This window comes from Cricetulus griseus, chromosome 7 (genome assembly GCF_003668045.3).
Source record: "Cricetulus griseus strain 17A/GY chromosome 7, alternate assembly CriGri-PICRH-1.0, whole genome shotgun sequence".
NCBI lineage: Eukaryota > Metazoa > Chordata > Mammalia > Rodentia > Cricetidae > Cricetulus > Cricetulus griseus.
The window spans coordinates 76,710,823-76,725,605 of NC_048600.1; the positions used below are offsets into that span (position 1 = coordinate 76,710,823).

General features: G+C 46.0%; 1 protein-coding gene across 1 annotated transcript; it reads left to right on the plus strand.

The window, feature by feature from the left end:
* The first annotated feature begins 273 nt into the window (after positions 1-273).
* Positions 274-4,961, plus strand: LOC113836798. The gene is made up of 2 exons (XM_027427165.2): positions 274-3,578; positions 4,065-4,961. Exons 1-2 carry the CDS (start codon positions 1,034-1,036, stop codon positions 4,409-4,411), a joined length of 2,892 nt encoding a protein of 963 aa, XP_027282966.1. The 5' UTR covers positions 274-1,033; the 3' UTR covers positions 4,412-4,961.
* Positions 4,962-14,783: the final 9,822 nt, after the last annotated feature.

Genomic DNA, 14,783 nt, shown 5'->3' on the forward strand with positions numbered 1-14,783 from the left:
TGATTGTGAGCAGATTTTGCAGGTTCTTTTAACCTCGGAAGAGAAACAGCGTGTTCTACTAGAGGCACGAAAGAATGTCCCAGGAGCCAACGGGCAGCCCACCCAGCTGCCCAATGAAATCGATGCGGCTTGCCCTCTTGAAAGACCTGAATGGGATTTTACTACTGAAGCAGGTAGGACCCATCTGCGTCTCTATCGCCAGTTGCTGGTCGCGGGTCTCCGGGGGGCAGGACGCCGACCCACCAATTTGGCCCAGGTAAAGCAGGTAATACAGGGGGCGGAGGAATCGCCCGCCACTTTTCTAGAGAGACTAAAAGGAGCATATAGAATGTATACTCCCTATGATCCAGAAGATCCAGGGCAGGCCACCAGCGTTTCTATGTCCTTTATTTGGCAGTCAGCCCCGGACATAAGAAACAAGCTCCAAAGGCTAGAAAATTTACAAGGATATACGCTCCAAGACTTGTTAAAGGAAGCAGAACGTATTTTTAATAAGAGAGAGACACAGACAGAAAGAGAAGAACGTTGGAGAAAGGAAGCCCAGGAGAGAGAGGAAAGACTGAGAAAAGAAGCAGAGGAGAAAGAGGCTGCAAGAGACCGTAAGCGGAATAGAGAGATGAGCAGGCTATTGGCCACAGTAGTGACAGGTCAGAGACAGAATAGGCAGAGGGATGGCAGAAGGGGGCCCCACCTGGACAGGGATCAATGCGCTTACTGCAAAGAAAAAGGACATTGGGCAAAAGAATGCCCTAAGAACCCCCGGGCCAAGCCTCCACGGCCAAGAACCTCTGACCTTCTAAACCTAGAAGATTAGAGAAGTCAGGGCCAGGAGCCCCCCCCTGAGCCCAGGATAACACTGCAAGTCGGGGGGCATCCGGTCACCTTCCTAGTAGATACAGGGGCACAACATTCCGTTCTGAATCGGTCACCCGGACCCCTGAGTCACCGGACTGCATGGGTACAGGGAGCTACAGGCGGAAAGCAGTACCATTGGACTACAAATCGGCAGCTCCAGCTCGCGACTGGTAAGGTTATGCATTCTTTCCTCCATGTGCCAGATTGCCCCTACCCCTTACTAGGACGGGACCTATTGACCAAATTAAGAGCTCAAATACACTTTGAGAGGTCAGAAGTCAAAGTCACAGGGCCAGAGGGAATTCCCCTTACCATCTTGACAATGTCCATAGAAGATGAATACAGACTCCATGAAAAGAGGACTAATTCGAACAATCAGGAAACCCTTGATCACTGGCTTGCGGAATTTCCCCAAGCCTGGGCTGAAACAGGAGGAATGGGCCTTGCCATCAACCAGGCCCCAATTATAGTAACCTTAAAAGCTGCCATCCTTCCTGCATCCGTCAGACAGTATCCAATGCCTAAAGAAGCCCGAGAAGGAATTCGGCCACATATTAAAAGGTTACTTGAACAAGGGATTCTGGTGCCCTGTAAATCTCCTTGGAATACACCTTTGTTGCCCGTCAGGAAGCCAGGAACCAATGACTATAGGCCAGTACAGGATCTGAGGGAGGTCAATAAAAGGATAGAGGACATACACCCTACTGTCCCCAACCCTTATAATTTGCTGAGCGGATTGCCACCCAACTATACCTGGTATACAGTCTTAGATCTTAAAGATGCCTTCTTCTGCCTCCGCCTGCATCCCACCAGCCAACCTATATTTGCCTTTGAATGGCAGGATGCCGACCTTGGAATCTCTGGGCAGCTAACTTGGACTAGGTTACCTCAAGGGTTTAAGAACAGCCCCACCCTTTTTGATGAAGCTTTACATCAGGATCTGGCAGGATTCCGGGTCCGGTACCCCGCGCTAATCCTCTTACAGTATGTAGATGACATCCTCCTGGCAGCCAAAACCAAGGAAGAATGCAAGGAAGGCACTCGAGCCCTCCTCCAGACTCTTGGGAGCCTAGGATACCGGGCATCCGCCAAGAAGGCCCAGATATGTCAGAAACAGGTGACCTATTTAGGATACAAGATAAAGGATGGACGGCGATGGCTAACGGAAGCCCGTATGCGAGCCATCTTAGACATTCCCACCCCACAAAATCCCCGCCAACTGAGAGAGTTCTTGGGAACGGCAGGCTTCTGCCGCCTATGGATCCCCGGGTTTGCCGAAATGGCGGCTCCCCTCTACCCCCTCACTCGGCCAGGGGTTGCTTTTAAATGGGAAGAGCCCCAAAAGAAAGCCTTCACCAACATCAAAAAGGCTCTCCTTGAATCACCAGCCCTGGGTCTACCGGACTTAGCTAAGCCATTTGAACTCTTTATAGATGAGAAAGGAGGCTATGCCAAGGGAGTCCTCACCCAAAAACTGGGGCCTTGGAGAAGGCCCACTGCATACCTCTCCAAGAAATTGGATCCTGTAGCATCGGGATGGCCACCCTGTCTCCGAATGATTGCCGCCATAGCCCTGCTAGTAAAAGATTCTTACAAGCTAACCTTGGGGCAGCCTTTGACCATACATGCCCCTCATGCGGTTGAGGCAGTCATCAGACAGCCTCCAGACAGATGGCTCACTAATGCCCGAATGACTCATTACCAGACTATGCTGTTGGACAAAGACCGGGTCCACTTTGGGCCTCTGGTGACTCTGAATCCAGCCACCTTGCTCCCTCTCCCAGGGGAGCCAGAGGCTCATAATTGCTTACAGGTACTGGCTGAGGCCCATGGGGCGAGACCCGACCTGACTGACCAGCCTCTACCCAGCCCGGACCACATCTGGTTCACGGATGGAAGCAGCTTTTTGCATCAAGGAAAACGAAGGGCGGGCGCAGCAGTCACCACAGAGAATCAGGTTGTCTGGGCTCAGGCACTCCCTCCCGGAACCTCTGCGCAGAGGGCAGAACTCATTGCACTCACGCAGGCTCTAAAATTGGCAGAAGGTAAGAGGCTCACCGTGTACACAGACAGTCGTTATGCCTTTGCCACTGCCCATATACATGGAGAAATTTACAGACGGAGGGGGCTGCTTACCTCCGAAGGGAAAGACATTAAGAATAAGGAGGAAATCCTCGCTCTCCTAAGAGCTCTTCATCTGCCCTCCGCCTTAAGTATCATACATTGCCCCGGACATCAAAAAGGGGATTCTCTTGAAGCCAGGGGCAATCGGAGGGCAGACTTGGCTGCCCGAGAGGCGGCCCTGACCACAGACACCACTAGCCTCCTGGCTCTGGAGCCCACCAACGACCGTCCCACCCCCTCATGGGACTATGAACAAAGAGACATCCAAACCCTAGAGAAATTGGGAGCCACAAAGGAACCAAACGGGGATTGGACTTATGAAGGAAAGACTGTCATCCCCTACCGGGTAACCAAGTACCTAGTGACATTTTTACATAAGATGACACATCTGAGCTCCAAGAAGATGCGGGAGCTCCTCGAACGAGAAGAGGAATTCAATTTCCTTTTGGGGAAGAATGACATTCTAAAACAGGTAACTGAACAATGTGATGCGTGCGCCCGAGTCAACGCATCCAGACTGAAGCTTCCTCCTGGGAACCGGGTCAGAGGCTACCGGCCCGGAACACATTGGGAGATAGATTTCACTGAGATTAAACCAGGTAAATATGGATACAAGTATCTATTAGTTTTTGTAGACACCTTTTCAGGATGGGTTGAAGCCTTTCCTACTAAACATGAAACAGCCAAGATCGTTACTAAGAAATTGCTTGAAGAAATCTTTCCACGTTATGGGATGCCTCAGGTACTGGGAACAGATAATGGGCCCGCCTTCACCTCCCAGATAAGTCAGTCAGTGGCCACCTTGTTGGGGATTGATTGGAAATTACATTGTGCTTATAGACCCCAAAGTTCAGGACAGGTAGAAAGGATGAATAGAACAATCAAGGAGACTTTAACAAAATTGTCGCTTGCAACTGGCACTAGAGACTGGGTCCTCCTACTCCCCCTAGCCCTCTATCGTGCTCGCAACACCCCTGGGCCACATGGGCTCACACCTTTTGAAATCCTGCATGGAGTACCTACTCCTATCATTAACTTTCTTGATCAAGATGTCTCAGATTTTGCTAACTCCCCTTCTCTCCAAGCTCATTTACAGGCACTACAATTAGTACAACGGGAGATTTGGAAACCCCTTGCTCAAGCTTATAAAGACCAGAGGGACCATCCCACCATCCCCCATTCCTACCAGATCGGGGACACCGTTTGGGTCCGGCGTCACCAGGCCAAGAACCTTGAACCCCACTGGAAGGGACCCTACATCGTTTTGCTTACCACTCCCACCGCACTCAAAGTAGACGGCATTGCCGCTTGGATACATGCTTCACATGTAAAGCCAGCCCGACCCACCGATTCAGCCACTACATCAGAATGGACCGCACACCGCACTCAAAATCCTTTAAAGATAAGACTCTCTCGTACACCCTCCTGTTGATTGGTTGTCTGTTTACCCCCCATGTAGCAACTAACCCCCACAGGGTTTATAATATCACCTGGAAAATAGCCAATCTAGGGACCGGGGAAATAGCCAACCTCAGCACTTATATAGGGACTCTACATGATGGGTTCCCTCCTCTCTATGTCGACCTATGTGACTTAGTAGGGTCTGATTGGGATCCCTCTGACCAGGAACCATTCCCAGGGTACGGATGCCACCACCCTGGGGGAAGGATAGGGACAAGAAGCAAGGATTTTTATGTTTGTCCTGGCCATAGACCAACTCATGACTGCGGGGGGCCACAGGAAGGGTACTGTGCAAGCTGGGGATGTGAAACCACAGGGGAGGCTTACTGGAAACCCTCTTCCTCTTGGGATTTCATCACTCTCAAACGGAGGGAGATCCCAGGGTACGCAGGGAAAGGACCATGGAAATGTGGGCAAAGAGCCTGCGGACCCTGTTATGATAGTGCCGGAGGGGGAGGTTTTCAAGGCGCCACCCCCGGAGGAAAATGCAACCCTCTCATCCTAAGGTTCACAGATGCTGGAAAAAGGACTACTTGGGATAGTCCTAAAGTCTGGGGACTCCGGCTGCACCGAGCAGGGAAAGATCCGGTGACCTTATTCTCCCTGTACAGACAAATTACTCCCCTAAGCCAACAATCAGTCGGGCCAAACACAGTAATAGCGGACCAGAGATCCCCAACCCAATTCCAAGTCCCTGAACCCCCTACCGTTCCTAAAGCTATCACTCCTACCCCAGATGCTGTCATCTTCTCCCCCACCCCAGATGCCCTAAACATCGAGTTAACCAGAGACCCTCCAGGTACCGGAGATAGATTATTACAATTAATCCAAGGAGTTTACCAAGCCTTAAATTTTTCAGACCCCAACAAGACTCAGGAATGCTGGTTATGCCTAGTTTCCCGGCCCCCATATTATGAAGGCGTGGCAATACTGGGCAACTACTCCAACCAGACCTCAGCACCTACCAGTTGTGGAGCTGCTATGCAGCACAAGCTCACAATATCTGAGGTCTCAGGAAAGGGGCTATGCATAGGCAGGATCCCTCCCTCACATCAAGAGTTATGTAACCAAGTAGAGCCATTATCTCAGGACAGCCGATACCTTGTTGCCCCTTATGGAACTTATTGGGCTTGCAGTACTGGGTTGACTCCCTGTGTCTCTACCACTGTTCTCAACACCACCATTGATTTTTGTATATTGATAGAACTTTGGCCCAAAGTCACATACCACCAACCTGAATATGTTTACAGCGTACTAGGGAAATCAACCCGATATAAGAGGGAGCCAATATCCCTTACCGTGGCCCTATTATTAGGAGGAATAACAGTGGGGGGCATAGCAGCCGGCATAGGGACCGGAACCGTTGCCCTACAGGGAATTAATCATTTTAAGCTTCTACAACAAGCCATGCACACGGACATCCAGGTACTGGAAGAGTCAGTCAGTGCACTCGAAAAATCCTTAACATCACTCTCTGAGGTGGTCCTGCAGAACAGACGAGGATTAGATTTATTATTTTTACAGGAAGGGGGGCTATGTGCTGCCCTCAAGGAAGAATGCTGCTTTTATGCAGATCATACAGGAATAGTAAGGGATAGCATGACCAAACTTAGGGAAAGGCTAAAACAGAGGCAACAGCTATTTGAGTCTCAACAAGGATGGTTCGAAGGATGGTTCACTAAGTCCCCCTGGATCACTACTCTGGTATCTACTCTCATGGGACCTCTGATTATTCTATTATTAATCCTTATACTTGGTCCCTGCATTCTGAACAAGATAACTCAATTCATTAGAGAACGATTATCTGCCATACAAACCTTAGTTTTAACTCAACAATACCACCAGCTAAAGCAGATAGATCCAGAATATCCAGAGACCTCTGAATGAAAGATTCCATTCAGTAACAAGAGAAATGGGGGATGAAAGACCCCCACCCCTGGGCTGTAGCCTTTCTACTCTGGTCGGCAGCTGGCGGGGCGCGCGAATACATCTTTCTCTCCTTAGCACTTCCCTCCTTAGCACCTTTTGATCTCTGCAGCTGCTGGCTCTAACTCCCCGCCCCACGCAAGGCCAACCCCCGCCGGATCGCTCGGTCCCAAGGCCAGCCATCTGGACCGGCAGGAGATAAGGCCATTTCGCCTGGCTATTAAACCTTGAGAAAATGCTGATTTGATGCTTTTCGCTTCTGTACTATGCCTGTTTTCCCTTATAAAAGGACCCTCCTTCCGGGGCTCGGGGCTTGGCAAAACAGAAGCTAAGCCCCGGATATCCGTGTTATTAATAAATCCTCTTGTTCTTACATCCAAAGTTCGTGGTTTCGCTGATTCCTGGGTGTGGGTCTTCTTCCACGAAAGAACCTCTCCGGGGGTCTTTCAAGAGATGGGGCGCGCCCAACAATAAAATATAAGGAAAAAGGACCTCCCGGGATGTCTACTGACAAGGGAGTGTGTACAGCAACAAATAAGAAAAAAGGACCTCCTGGGATGTCTACTGACAAGGGAATGAATAATTTGTTAGATGATTCTGTAAATAAGTTTAAAGCTTTAAATCTTGATAGCTCTGATGACACTAAAAGCTCAAGAGATAAAGTTTTAGAGGAAACAGCTCAGCTAGATGAAAACGAAACAAAAAAGGAGGGAGAGAAAATAGGGGATAACCGGTCACACCCCGGTAAATTTAAGAGAAATATGCTTTCACTTTTGGCAGCCGATATCTATCGGGGTGGTATCGTGCTGCCTCCTCCTCTAGCTCTGCTTCCTTGCTAGAGTCTAAAATCTCAGAGTCTGAGCTGCTCAGCTCCAAGGCCTCTAGTTTCATTGTAGGGCAGAGGCTAGGTTTTGAGTCTTTATTTCTCTTAAATTTACCGGGGTGTGACCGGTTATCCCCTATTTTCTCTCCCTCCTTTTTTGTTTCTTTTTCATCTAGCTGAGCTGTTTCCTCTAAAACTTTATCTCTTGAGCTTTTAGTGTCATCAGAGCTATCAAGATTTAAAGCTTTAAACTTATTTACAGAATCATCTAACAAATTATTCATTCCCTTGTCAGTAGACATCCCAGGAGGTCCTTTTTTCTTATTTGTTGCTGTACACACTCCCTTGTCAGTAGACATCCCGGGAGGTCCTTTTTCCTTATATTTTATTGTTGGGCGCGCCCCATCTCTCACCATATTCGGTTTCTGATATGTAATTCTGGACTTCTTTAAGATTGCTACAACAGTGAGAAAGGTCAAAATAGCTCCTAGTAAAAGCACAGAAGCCTCTATATTAACCTCCCAAAATAGCAACATTCCCAAGCCAAAGTCCAGAAAAAACATACCTCTCCGAATTTACCACCCTGCAGTTCTGAATCCGCCCCGTTAGAGGGGTCTCCACGGTGCCGGAGATGTTAACAAAGTTCCCGGGTTTCGGCACCATATGTCCCGCGCGCTGTATGTTCTCGCCGGCAAGAAATACACGCAGGACACTCGGATCCTTCTGCAGACAAGCTTTAATGCATCTTGAGAGTGGAGAGCATAAGCTTACCAGAGCGGAGACTCTGAACCAAGAAACCCATCCCTAATAAAGGCTGGCAAGCAGCCGCCTGGGACGTGTTACCCTATGAATGGCTTCAGCTCCTCAGGCCAAATGAGCCACGGGATAGGCAGAGATCAAAGGAATGGAGATTACCCAGCGCCTGTGAAGTAATTTACATCTTGGTGTCTTCAGGCACCATTATTGTAATAGAGAATGCAGGAAACGGCCCCCTACACAACAGAGAGCAGCAAGAAAATGACTACGTGTTTGTATTTCTTTCTGTTAAGATAGCGGTGAGTAAATCATAAAGTTGACAATGGCTAGATATTAGAGGAAGTGAACTGGACTGAGGGATCGAAGCAGTTTATCGATTTCACTAGCGAGGCCACAAGATGTGAGGGCTGTTGCTCCCTCTAGTGGTAAAATCTAGACAGGTCTTTTCGGTTTCTGGTGGTTGGTTTTCGGTTTCTCTGTGGCTTGTTTTGGTCACACGTTACTTTCTTTAAGGTGTTTTTTGTTTGTTTGTTTGTTTGTTTGTTTTCAAGGCAGGATTTCTCTGTGGCTTTGGAGGCTGTCCTGGAGTTTGCTCTGAAGACCAGACTGGTCTCCAACTCACAGAGATCTGCCTGCCTCTGCCTCCCGAGTGCTGGGATTAATTGTCCTCTGTTTCTTCCAAAGCATTTGTGACTTCACTTAGCACTTCCAGGTAATGCAGGATGACTTCGCCTATCTCTAGCTCCCCAATGAGCCCTCTTTCCCCACTACTTTTTCTTTCTTTCTTTTTTTTTTTTGGTTTTTCGAGATAGGGTTTCTCTGTGGCTTTGGAGGCTGTCCTGGAACTAGCTCTTGTAGACCAGGCTGGTCTCGAACTCACAGACATCCACCTGCCTCTACCTCCCGAGTGCTGGGATTAAAGGCGTGCGCCACCAATGCCCCGCCCCTCGACTTTTTCTTAAAACAAGAGTGCTTGCCCAGCTGTGATCCTGGCACTTGGCCAAAACAAAACAAAAAGTTCCACACTGGCAAGTCCAGGAATTAGGATGTGGATGTGGGTCCGTTATTAGTTCCAGAGCTGCTGCTGCTTCTTCTCCTCCTCTTCCTCCGTCCTCCTCCTTCTTTCTTCTTCTTCCTCCTCTCCTTTTTCTCCTCCTTCCCTTCTTTTCTGAGACAGGATTTCTCTGTGTAGTCTTGGCTGTCCTAGAACTCACTCTGTAGACCAGGCTGGCCTCAAACACACAGTGATCCACCTGCCTGCCTCCCAAGTGCTGGGATTAAAGGGCTTCTTAGAAAAATTTCCACTCAGAAAATTCTCTGTGACCCTAGGTATATAGGTTTACAAAACATGTACACAAGGGCTGAAGAGATACGTGAATCAGTGGTTAGGAGCACAGATTTCTCTTTCAGAGGATCCTGGTGCATTTCCCAACACCCACATTGGTGTCTCACAACCTTCTGTAACTCTAGGCATGCAAGTGGTGCATGGACATACATGCAGGCAAAGCACCCATGCATACTAAAAAAAAAAAAAACAAACAAAAAACCATGCATACAAATCAATCATTTATTGATAGCAAAGACATAAAAATAAAGAAATTAATTTTAAAATAATCCTTTGGTATACATGGGGTTTTATCACTTGCTAAAGATGAAAGTAAAATTTCATACTAACAGGCTAGATGGGCTTATTTATAGTACAGACAGTACTAAGTCTTAGCTGACTATTTGCTACTGCAGGACACAGACCGTCATCACCAGTTTTCGAGCTGAATGACATTTGATTTTATAACTGCTAATGCTGGGCAAGCTGCATATAAACATAGCACAAAGTGGAAGACACATATTTAGAACCATTTCAGAAACTGTTGGAAATTCTGTCTTAATCGCAAGCTGAAATTCACAATTGTCAAACTCAAGTCAGCAGGTTCTGGCTAGAGTTCATTGCCAACTCGACACATCTACAATCAACTGGGAAGAGAGTTCTTTTTCTTGTTGTTTTGTCCTTTTGAGACAGCATCTCTCTGTGTATCCCTTTGTAGACCAGGCTGGCCTCAAAGTCAGAGATCCACCTGCCTCTATGAGTGCTGGGATGAAAGGCGTGTACCATCAGGCCTGACCTATGGGAAGGGAGTTTCATTGAGGAATTGTTTAGATTAGGTTGGCCCGTGGTCTTCTCTCTGGGGTTTATGCTAATTATGTTAATTATCTTGATTATGTTAATTGAGATAGGAGGCCCCCCACTGAGGGCACCACCATCCACCTCGGCAGAGGATTCTGAGAGTGTAACACTAGCATGCATGCCTCAATTCATTGCTCTCTGACCTTGACTGTGGATGTGATATGACTAGGTACATCAGGTTCCCCATAGCCTTGACTTGCCTGCAACAACAAACTGTATCCTAGCTTTGTGAGCAAAATAGAACCATTTCACTGGAGCTGGTGAGATGGCTCAGTAGTTAAAAAAAGCCCGTGTTGCTTTTTCTGAGAACTGGAGTTCAATTGCTGGCTCATGACTGCCTGTAATTCCAGTGACATGGATTCGATGCCCTCTTCTGGCCTCTGCAGGCACCTGCATGCAGGTGCAAGGACACACCTACATACACACAAATAACAATATAAATCTTAGAAAAATAAATCCTTTCTTCTTATGTTGCTTTTACCAGGTTTTTATTTTTATTACAACAAAAGAAAGAAGATGACAAGTCAACAGGGATTTTAAAATCAAATATTTCAACTCACTACAATCCAAGGATACACAAATTTAATACATACTGAGTAACAATGGTAGGAAAACATTCAGTCTTTGTTATGATTAAACTATGTTTGAAGAAGCCAGAAGAACTGAAAACCTTGTATGTATGTTAAAACCATGCAATTTGTGTCAGTGTCTGTTTATGCTGTGTGGCATGATATACAAAGCAAGCATATTGTATGTTCAGGACCAAGGTTGCAATGCAGTTGTGACTGTCAGAAATGTCTTTGATTCGTTACATACTTGAATTTGAATTCAGGTCTTTTTTGTTTGTTTGTTTGTTTTGTTTTTGGTCACTGCATTCAGAACCATTTAATTGTTGCCAATCTTTTTTCACAATCTCTGCATTTAATCACATGATTCCATACAATACATCCTGCAGGTTAAGAAGCTGGGGTTTCGCCGGGTGGTGGTGGCACATGCCTTTAATCCCAGCTCTCGGGAGGCAGAGGCAGTTGGATCTCTGTGAGTTTGAGACCAGCCTGGTCTACAGAGCTAGTTCCATGACAGCCTCCAAAGACACAGAGAAACCCTGTCTCGAAAAACCAAAAAAAAAAAAAAAAAAAAAAAAAAAAAAAAGAAGCTGGGGTTTAGTATAATATACTGTGCAGATGGTTGGAGTTATAATACTCAGAATGGAATTCCAGCTAACTTTAAAACATATCAGTTTAACTGTACGTCCTTAGTAGGATTCTCTAAGCACAGAAATAGTTTTTAAAATATTTTAACTTAACAGTTTTACATTTATTTATTTGGGGTGTGTGTGTGTATGTGTGTGTGTGTGTGTGTGTGTGTGTGTGTGTGTGTGTGTTTTCGTGTGTGCACACACCATGTAGTTGAGTCACAGAACATGGAGATAATAAGCTGATACTGACCTGGAAACCTCAACCCTACTGGCCAGCTTTCATAGTGCTAGAAAGCATTGTACATGCTACCAGAGGAGAAAAGCAATCATCAATTTTATCCAGAAGTGAGTCATCTGAGGTGTAATAAGGACTGGACTGGAAAGACATGCCCACTGGTATGACAGTGACTTGAACATCATGGGAGTGACCAATCACTTTCTGATTTAATATAAGTCCTGCACCACAAGACGAAACCAAAGCCTGGCACCAATGCTGGGCTAAGAACCTATGGCTGGACAGGTCCTAGGTCCTAGGTCCTAGGTCCTAGGTCCTAGGAGAGAACCTATTACTATTATTCTGCTAAATGGATAAAGTTTAAAGTGATTTCTCATGAGTTTTTCATTATAGATTTGTGCATCTCTCAACCCTCATCAAAGAAACCTCTATTTGCAGTAGATGGTGGTTAACACAGAGATCCACAACTGGCTACAGTGCAACAGATAAGTGACTAAGGAATTCTCAGCCCTAAGGGGACATCGGTAGTACATCCTCTTCTTGTGGAGGAGGGGGTGGAAAGATGATAAGAGTCAGAACACAAGGGAATTGTGTCCTCCAGATACAAGGCACGTGGGCCATGGGATGCACGTGGAGGTCAGAAGACAACTTGGAGAAGTCAGTTCTCTGCTTCTACCATGTGGGTGCTGAGGACTGAACTCAGGTTGTCAGGCTTAGTGGTGGAAGACCCCAACTCGAGCCTAACCTGATACCCACCAGCATGTATTTGAAAATCACTCTGGCCACACACAGCTTCTGGGAAAAAGAAGACATGAAATGGTCAATCATGATGACCAGTCTCTGGAAATTGTTATTATTACTAGTTTCCAAGGAATGTTATTATCTTCAACAACTGTCTGGTTTCTAAAAATTATTATGGGTTACCCTGCTCCAGAGCACCCAAGTTTTGAAAATAAGTGTAAGTCACTCTATTCCTGGAAAAAACACTAGCTGTCCCATGGCCTTGCAGGAGTAAAAACCAAAATAACATTCCAAATTTGCCTCGTGGGCAAAATTGTAAGTTCAGTTCCCAACCAATCAGTGAATGACTCATGTATGTTGTAGCCAATCAATATGTTGTCATATTCCTGCCTAGTGACCAAAAAGACATAAAAACTGCTTGCTTTGGAAACTCAGGGTCGTTCTCTTCCCAGGCAACAGCTCCAATGCTTTGGAATAAAATCCTCTTGCTTTTGCATTGAACTTGTGTCCTGTGAGTGACTCTGTGGGGTGCGTCTCCCAAAGTTGGTCCCCCTTTTGGGCCCGACAGTGGCAAATGCCTTTTTCTTCTGAGGTCTTGCTGGCCCTATTTTAACTTTTTAATGATGTTGCTGGCGATATGGTTAGTCTAGGGTTTTAAAAAACCTACTGTTTGGTAATATAAATGACTAGTTATATTGGTATAATTAAGTGCCAGATGTGATGAGATGTCTGTAATTTGGGCAATTGGGAAGCTGAGGTGTTGTGGAATATTAGTTTAAGATGTGTTATATTTGTTTATGCTGTAGAATATTTGTTTAATGATACAATTCTTTCATGTTGCATTTGTTTAACTCTGTGAAGCTGTGTTGCTTTGCCTGCATAAAACACCTGATGGATCTAATAAAGAGCTAAAGGGCCAATAGTTAGGCATGAAAGAAATAGGTGGGGCTGATAGGCAGAGGGAATAAATAGGAGGAGAAAAAGAGAAGAGGAGTGAGAAAAGGAGAGGAAGACAGCAGGAGCCAGCTACCCAGCCAGCCATGGAGTATGAAGGAACGAAAAGTATGTAGAATAGAGAAAGGTAAAAAGCTCAGAGGTAAAAGGTAGATGGGATAATTTAAAAGCTAGCTCTGAACTGTAAGCCATTCCAATTAAATGTTTTCCTTTATAAGAGTTGCTGTAGTCATGGTGTCTCTTCCTGGCAATAGAAATCATAACGAAGACATAATTTAATAATCAGCAAATAATATTATGGGCTGGAGAGATAGTTCAGTGGAGTACTGTCTGCTCCTCCGGAGGACTGGGTTCAGTTCCTATCATCCACATGGTAGCTCACAATTGTCTGTAACTCCAGTTCCAGGGGATTCCAATGCCCTTTTCTGACCTCCAAGGGCACCAGGTAGGAATGTGGTACACATACATACATGCAGGCAAAACACTCATGCTCATAAAAATAAATCCTTTAAAAAGATAATTTCAATGAATTTGAAACATGTTACATGCACTCCTAACTTAAAAAAAAAAAAAAACCTGTCAAAGCAGACAGCTAATCTCTGTAGCACAAAAAATAAAAGGACCTAGAGACAGATATTGGGGTTCAAGCTGAAGATCAGAAAAGCAAAGCAGCCTGTCACTAGCTCTCACTCTACCTCAGACAGAAAGTTGATCCTGGCTCTACCAAACCTCAGGCTGCTGCCTCTCCTCAATATTCAGTGTCTGCTGAATCCTGAGACTTCAATGTCTTCCTATCCTCAATATGACTGGAGAATGAGTCTCTGATACTGAGACCTTGCTCCTGTCTTATATACCTCCCTAATGCTAGGATTAAAGGCGTGTGATCCCAGGTGCTTTGATCGTCTTTGTGTGAACTGTTTCTCTTTAGGACTGGATCAATTTAGAGTAGCTCAGTGTGGCCTTGAGATCCGTCTACCTCTTAATCCTGAGTCGTGGGATTAAAGCTGTGTGCCTGGCTTCTATGGCCTGTGGCTGACTTTGCTTTCTGAATCCTCAGGCAAGCTTTATAAATCATACATAATATATCACCACAAATCTCCTCTTGATGATTATTAGACCTACATGATGACTATCAGTGGTTGCCTACATTAAGGTAGGACAGAGAAGGGAGAGGAACCTTCCGTGATTTGAAAGAAAATGGCTTCCAAAGGGAGTGGCACCATTATGAGTGTGACCTCATTGGAGTAGGTGTGCTCTTGTTGGAGAAAACCTGTCACTGTGGACGTGGGCTTTGAGGTCTTATAAATGCTCAAGCCACTCCCAATGAGATAGACCACTTCCTGTTGCCTGTACAAGATGTAGAACTCTCAGCTACTCTCCAGCACCGCGTCTGGCTGCATGTCACCATGTCCCACCATGATGATAATGGACTGAATCTGGGCCATCTCCCAAACTTGAGAAAGGGTCTTATTCTATAATCTCAGTTGGCCTTGAACTTACTGTGGTCCTCCTGCCTTGTCTCCCAAAT

Bases quoted from the DNA above. Each gene is read 5' to 3' on its own strand.
- LOC113836798 (XM_027427165.2), top strand. From the start codon at position 1,034: ATGCATTCTTTCCTCCATGTGCCAGATTGCCCCTACCCCTTACTAGGA. The intron at 3,579-4,064 runs GTAAATATGGAT...CTTCTCTCCAAG, and splicing joins TTTCACTGAGATTAAACCAG to CTCATTTACAGGCACTACAA.